Below are 12904 nucleotides of genomic sequence, written 5' to 3' on the forward strand. Positions count from 1 at the left end.
GTAAAATTGTGCTGTGGCTCCTTTAAGATATATCCTTGCAGTCTTGATGCGAACAGAACAGAGTTTATTGAATAGCCTAAGTCACCTTAGCCTTTCTTAAAGGTTGTATCAGTGATGGCGGGGTAACGTCACTTCTGTTGACGTTCAAACAAAACAGAGAGCTAGCTCGCTACTCCCTTTCGTGCAATTTAAACTCACCTGAACGCGCATCTCGTCAGTTATTGGTTGGAACACATTTACTTTTGAGTAGTTGGCAACAGTTGTTGTTAGCAATTGTTTTTGTGTGCAGACCTCAGAGCCTAGGCTGCCTAAAGTTTTTTTTGGCGACCTGCTTATGGGGCGGGCAGCTAGCGGATCATTAGGAAAGATTAGATGAATGTGATCATTTATGTTTGGCCTGCAATCGCTAATACAACCTTTAAGACTAAAAAGGTTTACGTTTATTAATGTTGTAGGCTATACAGTGTGTGCGGCATCAGCAATTAATCCCCTAGCCAAGCCCTTGTTCATTTGCTAATCACCTGGCTGAGGAAAACGGGAGTTATCCCCAAAGTTATTAGGGTAAATAAATAGCCTATTTGACAGCTTCATGCTTAATGACGAAATTGTTTAATTAGAAACGGATCCATAAGCATTATTTTGTTGTGCATTATTCAACATGTCGTTTTAGTTTAGGCTATAGAAATATTAAAAACTAGTAACTACTATTGAGTTGCTTTAACCGCTTTTGAATTGAAACCTGTAGGCCTACCTGTATTCTATGACAGTTGTGTTGCGTTCAGTCCAAGATGGCGGAGCTACAGCTCGGTTATGGGTGCGTTTGTTGCAATGGAACGTTCTATTGAGTTTCGCCTCGTGTTACTTCTATACTCTTTGGTACGGAGTTTCAGTACATCCAGCACTAGCATCAGGTAACGATCCAGTAGCTTTGTAGCCTGACATCAAGGGCGTAGGTTTGGTCTCTGCTTTGGTGGGTCATATACAACCGAGGGGAAAAATGTCTCTGCACAAAGTTACAAACAGCCACGATAGTAACAATTGTCTAGTGACAAGCTTTTTGTTGTAAACAAAATCAACCAAAGCGTGCTCAGGTCACATAACTGAATAGGCACCGTTGCCCATCTGTCCATCATTGTATTAAACCCGCCCAGACGATTGGAATGGTCCGCACAATTCTCAAGTTTTCATATAGGCTTGTCAAAGTCCAGACCGACCATCATGCCCTGGAGGGCAAGGTAGGATGTCATCGCTAACTTCACCTGTGGAAGGTTGGGATAGCGGGGAGTGGGCAGTCGTGTTTTATGGGGCACAAAGACCCCACATGCCCTCATCTCCTCCCATTCCTGATTATTTTCTCTTTTGCAGTTTTTAAATCCACACTGAACACTTGAAGGAACCAACATAATTTGGCATAAGCAGGCAAGATTATGGTGACTATTACGGCCTGACAACAACACTATCATAGTAGCATCATTCACATTAAAATTATGTAGACTACAGCTAACAGTCAATTAGGTTGTATACACATTGACAAATAAAAATCGTTAAAACAAATGTAAGCACTGACATTATTTATTCTCAGTAGTATAAAATGTGCCATCAGTTTTATTTGTAATTAGAGTATTACACATAGTTTGAATAATATTAATGAATTGCTAACTCTAAATATTGCTAAATATAAAGTGTACAGAGTGTAATCAGTCACACTAAGTATGGCTTAAAGTAGCAGAACCTGAAGATACAGGAGCCCCCGAGACATTGTACACATCTGAAATAGAAAAAGAAAACTCAACTTAGTGGCTGAACCATGCAAAGAAATGTATAGGCTTGTCCTGAAGCACAAATGATAGTGGAATGAAGAATTATCAACAATTAACTTTCAGAAGTGTTTTTAACATGGTATATTTTACTTTGTTAAGTCAATGCACTTACTTCTCCTTTTAATCCTTCTAAAGAAATCAAGTGCATTTGATGAGGATGTCCCAACATTTGTGCTCTGATGAATGAAATGATAGATGAGATAGCAAGTAAAGCGAAGCAGAATAAAATGGAGAGCATCTACACAACAAAATGATGTGTAGATGCTCTCCTTAGACAGGATTTTCATTCCTTTTTACCACATTCAAAATTATGCAGCGTAACATGGAATCAATAAAACGATCAATTAATTGGTATGCATAAACAAAAAACACTACCAGCTTTAAAACATATGACTGATATGATAATTGATAAATGACTCAGTGAATCAAATTGAATATAGACGATTACTCACCCTTGTACCACCTGAGGTAGAGAGTTGTATTTCTACTAAAGCGGACTTGATCTGTGTAGAAAAGAGTTAAAAATGAGAAGTTTGATATAAAAATATGCCTGTATACCTTATGTTAAGTGAATATAACAAAAATATTTTATGAAACAAAAATGCACCTTGCCATCCAACAGAGTTCCAAACACCAAAATAAAAAAACCCTGAAAAAGAATGAAAGGTTACTTCAAGTTAACAATACAATGCGAAAATAATATTTTTTATAATTTATAATTATTTTTTAATAATATGGGTTTATTTGATGGAACTTTAAAGTAACTTGCAATCTAAATCTAAAGTAAATGTTGCATTTAAATCATAATAATCATTGTCATAAGGTACCTGTAAAGAATTCAAAACTGCAAAAACAACATGCAGTCCTACTGCTTCAGGTGCAATCATGAGGCCTATGCCAAATCCCCAGGTAAGTCCAAAGAGGGGGGTTAAGATGATGACACATCTTGCAATGACCTCTAGGGCATTTTTTTCATCAATCTGTTTTGTGTTTCCAACACCCCTTATCAACATTTTGTAGAGAACAACAATCATCACTAGAAGGTTTATGGCCACAATGGTCAATGCTGGAATCACAAAAGCCAGAAGGGCTTTAGTCTCATTCCAGTTGAGCCAGCAGATTTGGTTCTCTCGGATGTAACCTCCACCTCCGGCAGTTGCAGCAACAGTTACCACGGCGATTATGAGGGGGGCACCATAGCCAAGGCTGAATGCAATTGCCAGCATTGTTGACCTCTTCATCTGTGAGAGAACCATGACAGTGCGATAAAAAAGTAGCAGAGCAGACACCAACATCCAGAAGAACAACGCTAAGTAAAAGAAATGGATGAAAAAGGTTGCTGCTGTACATGGTCCAACAGCTGTTGATTCAGAGTCTGCGATAGCTGCCCCTATAATAAACCAGATATCAGCTATCAGAAGTGACACAGCAACATTCACCACACAGACATGCCGCATGTAAGACGTGTCATTTCTGGTCATGCTCTTCCATACGACTCCTTCAATGATCAGACATATGATCAAGCTGGCAAGGGATATACCCACACCAATGTATGTGATGAAATCCAGCAACAATCTTATGCCAGGGGGAATGGATGGTGACATTAGAATTGAGAAGGAAGTTGTGTGATTGCATTCACAAGTGACGGTGTTATTCTCGAACGATATGAGCTCACATCCAAATGAATCCCATCCACCAAATCCATCAAAAAGCTCAAAGTTCCAAAAGACACACTGAGGATCTCCTAGTGCTTCATTAATAAGGTCAAAGCTTAGCGAGATGTTGTTGATTGTGTCATTCACTTGCACTAGAACAACAGCTCCATTGATGAAGTTGGATAAACTGCTATCATTGTCACTACTATTCCTGGCTGGTAGGACATTATTTAGGGTAGAGAATGTGATGGTTGTAATTGTAAAGTTCCCCTCCTCAGGGATGAAGATTGCAGCAGATGAATCTGCTCCTAGTGTCCCACTGAATGAGCTGTTGACAAGAGTTTGGCGTAGCTGGATAATCTCTGTTCCTGTTTCGAAAGACGTGTCCCCTTCCAGGGATCCTGATATATCTTCAACAGAACCCAAAAAAGATGCACTGACATTCCTTGTTGCATTGCCGTTATTTATACGACTCCAGGCATTGATGGTAGAATTGGACACAATGACAGATGAGGTGTTGAGGAAATCCTGGAAAGTAAAATAAAAGGTAGTTCAGCCAGATCTACTTTAATCATTCACCATCATCATTTGTATTAAGCGGCAACACTTGCTTTGCCGTTTCGTGTCCTTATCTCCCTCCTCCCTCTGAGTAACGACGTGAACAACGCACATCACACACTCACCAACCAATCCTGAACAGTCTATTCAGAAGAGAATGTGACGCCTAGGTGTAGACGAGAAGAAGTAAACTTTCAGTTCAGTGGTAGCATTATTGTCTATTGGTAGCATAGGCTAGTGTTGTTCAGCATTGAGCTAGGTTGGAAGCAGTTCCGATTTGCAAATAGGCTAAAATAAATCAATTGATGTACCCTATTTAAGCAAGAATTCAAAACTACCTTCACCCCTGTTTTCACATGCAAATATAAAACATGGGGCAATTAAAAGTTTAAGGAACTGTGAGTGCTGTCCTTTTCTTTATATCCAGTAATTTACAGGTAAGGATCCAGCACCCAGTGTACAATTCTCAGGAGGTGCATGTTTTTCAATGGATTTACATTTCACATGCAAATATAAAATGACATGCAAATATAAGATAGAAACCACCTGTGAATAACCAAGAATGTTTTAATGCAGATATTAGCAGGGATTGGACTGGTATGATGAGCCTAGCCTATGGTATGAGCCTAGCATACTGCATCGTACTGGTATGATTTAAAACATCACAGTACAGGGTGAAAGTGAGAATTCATTAATTCTTTTCATTCAAATGTGGCCTGTAGCATAATGTTCTAAACAGTGACTACGCCACTCCCGGTTAGAAGGGTGGGAGAGCCCTATACCATACACATAGGTAAATTCCCCAGCAAGTTCTCTAAGAGAATAAACTGATCAGGGTACAGCTGTCATGTATTCAAATTCTTATTTATTTCACAAAGTTGTTTTTATACACAAGGAAGACAATGGGCTATAAATCGCCACTAGTAAGGGTAATCGTAGGCAATGTGCAAAAGGCAATCTCAATAGTGTGCAAAATGGCAGTAAGTAGTATCACAGATATTGTGCAAAATGGCATGAAGTAATAAATATGGCAGATATTATTATGCAAACACTAGTAAATAGGAACAATAAATATAGTCACTGAAATAAGTTACTATTGAAGGATTATAAATGACATCCAACAGTCAGACAGTACACTGTGCAAATTTGCAATAGTCCAGGACTTCAGCTCAATACAACCAGTACTCAACAGCTAGTACTGAGGCTCAGAGATGTAGTGATGGTACCAACCAATAAGACACACCACACAGCAAAGATGTTTCACAGCAAACACTAAACAAAATCAAACAAAACACCTAATGTAGGCTACAAATGAAAATAAATGCAGCTGCCGCTTTAAGAGAAGATAACTTCTATTTAGAGTGCCCAAGATACACAGCTCACAAGGGTGAGAATAACTGGGGTTGGCCACACACACACACACACACACCTTAGTTAACCTGTGTACTAACATCAAAGACTGAAAGATATTGCACTTAGCCCATATAGCCACTGATAATTGCACATAGATATAATTGCACAAACCCGTTGAATATTAACACAACTAATGCAAAATCACTAGACATACAATAGAGATCACCTTAGATATTGCACTAACCCAATACGCCTCTTCAGTTTGCGACAGCACACACTAGTCAGAAGCCTAGGCCTAGTCAGATATTGCACATAGCCCACTAAATTCACGAGAGCTCAATAAGAAACAAACGGAATAAAGAACCATAAAATCAACATGGGAAAAACAGTGGTGCCCCCCTCTATCGTAGCAACACCAATTAGGACCACGGCCGCGGCAAGCCACTGTGTAGTAATATAGACTCGTTCCTTGGTTGACTCACTTAACCCCGAAACTCGTCTCGTTGCGTGTACAGCGTTACAGCTGGGCTCACACCACCAGCGAGGCTGCTTGACTTAACAATCCAGTATGAAGATAAAGACTTAAACGCACATCCGATACAATCCACAAACATTCCAGTATGGAGGCAAAGTAGGCCATGCTTACCAACGAGACAGGTGCACTCGGATGAACAATAGACTCGTCGTCTCGTGCCAGGTGATTTACAGATGACGTTTTAAGGCCTAAGTGAGACCTCATTAACCTAACCACGTTCCCGCTGGGCCCTAAGGCCTGACCGTGTATGTGCGCAGACAGAAAGGGGGAGGAGGAAATGGTCTAATGTATCAGAAAAAGCGTACAAAGTGCTGCCATGGGCTACACAAAATATTGAGATATATATTGTATATTGTGAAATAGACTAAAAATATTGAGCTCAAACACTGAAGTCAGTGATGAATATCGCCCCACTTCCATTGGACATTGCACTCACGGGTGTGTCAATGAACGAACATAGGCATGGTCTGGCATTTGATCCAAAAATCTTATACTAGAATTAATTACGAAATACCTGGTTCATAGCGAAAAACACATATAAACCACAGCATTGAAGATGCACTTTCACAAAATATAAGCAGCCCTTAATTACCCAGGCAACGACTCATTTTCAGGATGAATAGGCTATCCATAAGATTTTCATTCAGTCATTCAAACGTTATTGGGGCTATGTTTTCGATTGTAACCCTTTGTCAGTCAATAAATAAAGTAAATAACTTAGAACTTAGTTACAGTTCAGTTTGCCTATGAGTTCAAATAATAGGCGAGTGCAGACGCATGTAGGCTATACTCATACAGAATACAGAAGGCAGCAGCAGAACTACAGTTACACCCCACTAATGATCAGCGGGCAACCTGTAGAGAGAGTCACAAGTTTTAAATACCTTGGTGTCCACATTACTGAAGACTTAACATGGACTGTTAACACTCAATATGTTCTGAAGAAATCCAGACAACGACTCTACTTCCTTCGTCAGCTAAGGAAATTCAAAGTTTATACATCCATCATGAAGGCCTTCTACACTTCAGCGGTTGAGAGTGTTCTAACTGGTAGCATCATCACCTGGTATGGGAACTCCACAGTTAGAGATTGTAGTACTCTGCAGAGAGTAGTGCTCAGCTGAACGCATACTATAAGAACTCAACTCCCTGCTCTACAAGATATCTATTCCAGAAGAGTACTCCTAAGAGCCCAAAAGATTCTGAAGGACTCTTCTCATCCTAATAATGAATTATTCCTACCGCTGAAATCAAGAAGACGCCTATGTAGTCACGCCAGAACTGAGAGACTCAGAGAAGTTTTTATCCCCAGGCCATCCGAACTCTGAACTCACACTATACTGACTTTGCACAGATTCACTCCTCAGCACTCAAACATTTCCCAACTCTGAACTCACACTATACTGACTTTGCACTCATTCACTCCTCAGCACTCATGACCCCCCCCACACACACACACCTACATGACTTTTAGCACTTTTACATGCCTCTCCCTATGCTACAGACCTTTTATTTATTTTTTTATTTCATCACACATCAAAACACACACACACATACATATCTGACTTTCTCCAACTTTTGCACATCTCCATAGAACTTTTTATTTATTATTTTTGATTTCTCCTCCATCTATCTACCCATGTCCTTGATTGCCTAGCCTTTCTGCCCCCTACATCCACAGGACATTGTCTTCAGGATCTTCTCCAACACACATCCTCTACATACTTACAGCACACTGCCCCCACCTACCCACACACACACTACACACACACAGTCACTGCTCCACTCCCCTTCCGCCCACACACACACACATCTTCACCGTCATCACTCACATACATCATACATACAGTACGCTGCAATAGTAAGTCCCTTCACCATACTTGCAGTACACTCCCCAACATACTTACAGCACACTGACCCCCAATACACAGCACATTGTCTCATGAGGAAGCTTCTCCAACACACATATTGCACACTGCCCTCTCCCCACATACACAGCACACTATCCCATCTCCCCCTGTCATCCCCCAACACACACACACCAAGACCCCTGGCAGTTGGGTTAGCCCCTTGAGCCGTGGATCTGCCCAAGGTTTCTTCCTTGGTAAGGGAGTTTTTCCTTGCCCCTGTTGCTCTTGGGTGCTCCTTGTTGGTGCCCCCGCCCAATCCCAATCCTCCCCCACCTTTCTTATGCAGCCCTTGCCACTTAATCTACTAAACCCCTTCTACTGCACTTTTTACCCCCCCATAAATGCACAAATAGGCTGACACCAGACATAATTTCACTGCATTTCTTACTTCCAGTAACCATATGCATGTGACAATAAACTTCCTTGTATCCTTGTACTCTGCTAGTCACACACAGGTTTTAGTAAAGCAAGTACTAGTGGAATCGTGCAAGCAGATTCCTTCAGATGTGCTGACTGTCAAAATACCGATGAGCTGATGTTGTGCTGCTGGAATGACAGATGTCATTTTCATTGGTTTAAAGGATGTTATGCCTAAAACACACCCATGACTGATTAAGAAACATAAGAATCCTTTTAAAAAAAAGGCCGGCCTCTGATCACAAAATTACACTGTTTAATTATGTGGACTGGACACCTTAAATGTCTTTAAACTTTGCGTCTCTGACCAGGTGTTTCAGAACGCTAAAATAGAGCCCTTAAGGCCCATTCACACCAAGAATGAACTATAACCATAATGATAAAAGCGTTCACACTGAACAATGATAAACAAAATCTCTCCTTGTGTTAAAGAATGTGACGGCTAAAATTTGATGGGTTCTGATTGGCTATTAGCTTTTTATCGTTATTAAAATCGCTCTGAAAGTGATCCCCAATGATATTGTTCTTCATGTCGTTATCGTTATAGTTTATGTGTGAACATTGTCATTCATATTAACGAGAACGATATTTGTTTATAGTTATTGTTGTGAATGGGCCTTTAAGTGATACATTACAGTGTACATACCTGTATAATTTCCCCACTGATTGTTAAGGCCCGTGAAACGTTTCCAACATTACTCAGGGTATTTACGATGCTTTCAATATTTGCTGTTGAGTTGGTTATCCGTTCTTCATTTTCTGCTGTAACGCGACTTAATCTGTCCACAAACTCTAGTAGGGTTTCTGCTGTCAAAAACTAAGAAAATGCATTAGAGATAGTAGTACATACAGATTGTTAATATTTTACACAACCTCTTAGGTAACAAAGGTAAAAAAGTATAACTTAAAGGTAAATCCTCTTTAAACTTTTCTTCCTGAGACTAATATTGACATGCCATTGCGGATGCCATACATTAGCGATCATGAAAGTTGTCTACTATCTTGTCATATGTTAGGTCGCAGAACAGCCTATCACATTATACAGAATCATAATCCATATGCCCACATATTAAAAAAGTCTGCATATATTGCTGCTTGCACGCTGCAAGTTGCATAAATTCTGATTACTTTTGGCAAATGAAAATAACAGTTTGATGAACCACTTGATATTGGGCAATTCCATGGAAAATTACATTTTTTGTAACATCCATAATGCCAATAAAATGTGATGGTATGGTATGATGTGAATGATTACGTGAAATTTGAGCATTTGCTATTTTTGGCTGAAGAATGTAAATGAGAAAAAATGCACAAAAAATTAATGTTATCATTCACATCATACAAATACCAAGGCATTTGACTGGGATTATGGATGTGACAAAAAGTAAATTTTCCGTGGAATTGCCCCATTTCAGATTAGACTACATTTAAGGCTGAGGGTCATCATCTGTCAGGACATCTGGCATTTCTGCATGCATGTAATGTGATTTTTTAAAACAGGCGTTTGTTGTCAACAACAAAAAGATTAAACTGAAGTTTGGGAGCAGGGGGTAGTCTACAGACTTCTGGGTATCTAGTACTGACTGACCAGCTGCTGGGTATCTTGTCGGGTGATGGGCCAGCTAAAATGGTAGAGGGCGGTTTAGGTTACTATACAACCCCACCCACTGGACTGATGCATCATATTCAAAACAAATACTAAAGTGGAATGTTGTACTGTAATGGTTGCCTAAATCCATGGCACCAATCACCTATTGTTGATTCTAGCCTACTTGGCAAAACTCTGCTGATTAAACAGCAATGATAAATGTATCTGCCCCTGTACCTTACAGCGTTTGTGGCTTTTCCCTTTTATTATGCGTTAAATAAGGCCACATGTTACAATGTTACCTCTGATTCCTCTTCCAGTTCTTTGATCACAAACAAAACACAATTGTCTTCTATTATCTTCCAATCAGTTCCTTGACATTCTGCTGTGATACTACCAACTTCATCGTCTTTACAGTTCCCTTCAGCCACCTGGCTAACATTTCCAGCCCCAAAGCTCTCATTGGAACAATCAAACTCTAAAAGTTAGAAAAGAGCTTATTTAATTGCATGTTTAAGTGTATGTACATGGGTTTGTATGATATTATTTTGAATTAAATACATAATTAATGACAGGGAGAAGCCATACCTTTGTTTTCAAAAGTTATGGTTATACGTCTTGAACTGTAATCAAAGCTCTGCAAATTTGCATTTTTTAATTTGCAGTTGAATACAACATTTCCTGAATTGCCACCGCAGTTCTGTATAATGTAGGAATATGTGCAATCCTCCACTGATGCTAAACCAGTTACCAGAAAGCAGCATTAGCTTGAAAGGTCTTTTTTTACAAGATTAAGCAACAGTAATGAAGACAAAAAAGTATATATGACTAATTTGTGATCAATGTTTTATGTGTAAAATCTCACCTTGGTCTTGGAGATAGCTGTCGACATCATCCACTTTCACCATCTCAACCCCATAGTCTGGGCTTGAACAACACTGTAAGGTCACTTTTTGCCCCACCTCACACTGAAAACCTTTGTCCTGACTTGTCTGAATGATTGGAAATGGTTTTATGCGATCAATGGTTTCCCACCGTATAAATGGCACTGAGTTTTTTGTTGATACACACTCATAGCGTCCTGTGGAAATAACAGCAATTTTGCGATGGAAAAGATTTACCATAAGGGACATGGATATGACTAGTTTGGCCTGATAAAAATATATTTGACTGCAATGATGAATAAGTCATACATTTATATGTTGTTTTGTTTGTTTACCCTGCTGTTGGCACATGATGCTTACTTATATTAGACCCATATTAGACTTTGAATTGAGTGAACTATTTCATACTCTCCTAGAACTATAGGGAAATGCTTTTATGTCTAATAAACCATTTGACTATTCTTTGACTAAATAGGTCTAGCATTATATATTTTTTTTTATAGTTGGCCTGTGCCGCCTTGGAAAATGCTGAAATTACTAATTCACTCATATCTTTGCCTTAAAATCGAAGCAAAATAATCCTAACACAGTTGTTACATTACCATTGCAGAATGCAGAAGTACGAGTTGTCTAGCATAGAAAAAATGTAAAATGCTGTTGCCCTCTGAAAAACTATGGGACAGACAAATATGCTAGCTTTCTAGGGAAACAGGAAAAGGTACCACTTACAGTAAAAGGTACCAGTCCACTTACAGAAAACTCTCATTGACCCAGCAACTCACCATTATCAGCTGGATTAACATTTGTTATACTGAATATTTCACCAGAAGCACCAGAAAGTGTCTGCCCATTGAATCTCCATTCAGTTATTGTTCCATTGCAGTTAAGCACCATTTGCTCCCCAGGAAAAAGAGAGCCTGTGCTACCACTCAAATTTCGTCTTTCTAAGAGAGGAAAAAGAGGAAAATTTGAGCCTTTTTTGGTGCAAAAAGTGATTGTTCTTAGAATATTACTGTAGGAAACAGAATGTTCTTACCACTTTGAGCAAAGGGGTTGTCAGGAAATTTATAATTTTTTGCTTTTAGGTTATTTATGATGCCAATGCTTGCATCCACAAAAATGATTCTTGGATTCGATAACTGAAGAGAAAAATCTGCAATAATGCTACCTGATCTGTGAAGATAGATTAAATGAAAGATATGACCAACATTATTGCAGTGATAAAACAGAGCACACAATAATAGACATCAACATATAAACAACAAAACATCTTACCTAAAACCTCTGACATTAGCTGAGTTGACCTTGTAACCTGGTAATTTATCAGAATTGTCTTCTACCTGTGATGAAAATTACATTTAGTCACGTAGCAGATATTTTGCTAAAGAAACATTTTTGAAACACTGGACAATTATTTTTCTTTTGTTTGTACTATTTTTTCATTATATATGAAAAATGTGTACTATTTGGTAATTAATTATAATAATAATAATAATAATAATAATAATAATAATAATAATAATAATAATAATAATATGCCTATACAATTTTACTTACTGCATTTTCAATATCTGTTTTATATCTGTTGTATATCTGACTTGTTGGGTCATTGAAGCGGAAATCATAGTTACTCTGAATTGTCAAAGACAAATTGATGGTAGAAACTGCAGACGTTAAAGAAAAGAGTTGGACACAGCAACATTAGTAACACAATACCAATAACGTCTGTGGGAAAACTCTATAATATAATATGACAGAGAAGCTCAGAAAATTATAATTTACTACACTTCAAAGCCTATACTCTTATTTATTGTTTTCAACGTCTTTGCATAAATCAGTAAAATTGGAACAATGTCTGTGACTATACACTTGGTGGTTACTTTATTAGGAAATCTGAGTTAAAATGAATGCAGTCTTGTATTCCAGTCTTTCAATAAATCTTTGCTTCATGAAGGTTATAATCTGTATTTGTTTAAACTACTTTAGAAAGCTGTGGATTCAGCTGTGGTCATTTTGAAAGCTACAGTTTGTGATGCTGCAGAACTTGTGCTATTAATTTGATCACTTTGTATCAATAAATGAAGCTAGGCTAAGCTAATAAATTCAGTCTGGTCTTGCTCCATTGACAAGCTTCTATGCCCATATGAAAACTCTGCGACCAATCAAATTGTCGTCTGGGCGGGA

The 12904-nt window shown here is 38.6% G+C and overlaps 1 protein-coding gene across 4 annotated transcripts in view; it reads right to left on the reverse strand.

Annotated features, from left to right (window-relative positions):
- Positions 1–1556: 1556 nt before the first annotated feature.
- The window catches only part of LOC125299457 (adhesion G protein-coupled receptor F5-like), a 68678-nt gene continuing 57330 nt past the window's right edge, over positions 1557–12904 (reverse strand). For all 4 annotated transcript variants that reach the window (XM_048250739.1, XM_048250736.1, XM_048250735.1 and 1 more), the window contains 13 exons: positions 12278–12384; positions 11996–12060; positions 11757–11893; positions 11503–11664; positions 10702–10917; positions 10425–10574; positions 10139–10314; positions 8895–9065; positions 2648–4003; positions 2428–2469; positions 2273–2323; positions 1933–1996; positions 1557–1768 (listed from right to left, as the gene is read on the reverse strand). In XM_048250739.1, the coding sequence (XP_048106696.1) occupies positions 1707–1768; positions 1933–1996; positions 2273–2323; positions 2428–2469; positions 2648–4003; positions 8895–9065; positions 10139–10314; positions 10425–10574; positions 10702–10917; positions 11503–11664; positions 11757–11893; positions 11996–12060; positions 12278–12384 (2759 nt within the window). In that variant the 3' untranslated portion in view covers positions 1557–1706. The remainder of the gene's footprint in view (positions 1769–1932; positions 1997–2272; positions 2324–2427; positions 2470–2647; positions 4004–8894; positions 9066–10138; positions 10315–10424; positions 10575–10701; positions 10918–11502; positions 11665–11756; positions 11894–11995; positions 12061–12277; positions 12385–12904) is intronic.

The sequence above is a fragment of the Alosa alosa genome, chromosome 8 (assembly GCF_017589495.1).
Source record: "Alosa alosa isolate M-15738 ecotype Scorff River chromosome 8, AALO_Geno_1.1, whole genome shotgun sequence".
Classification (NCBI taxonomy): Eukaryota; Metazoa; Chordata; class Actinopteri; order Clupeiformes; family Clupeidae; genus Alosa; species Alosa alosa.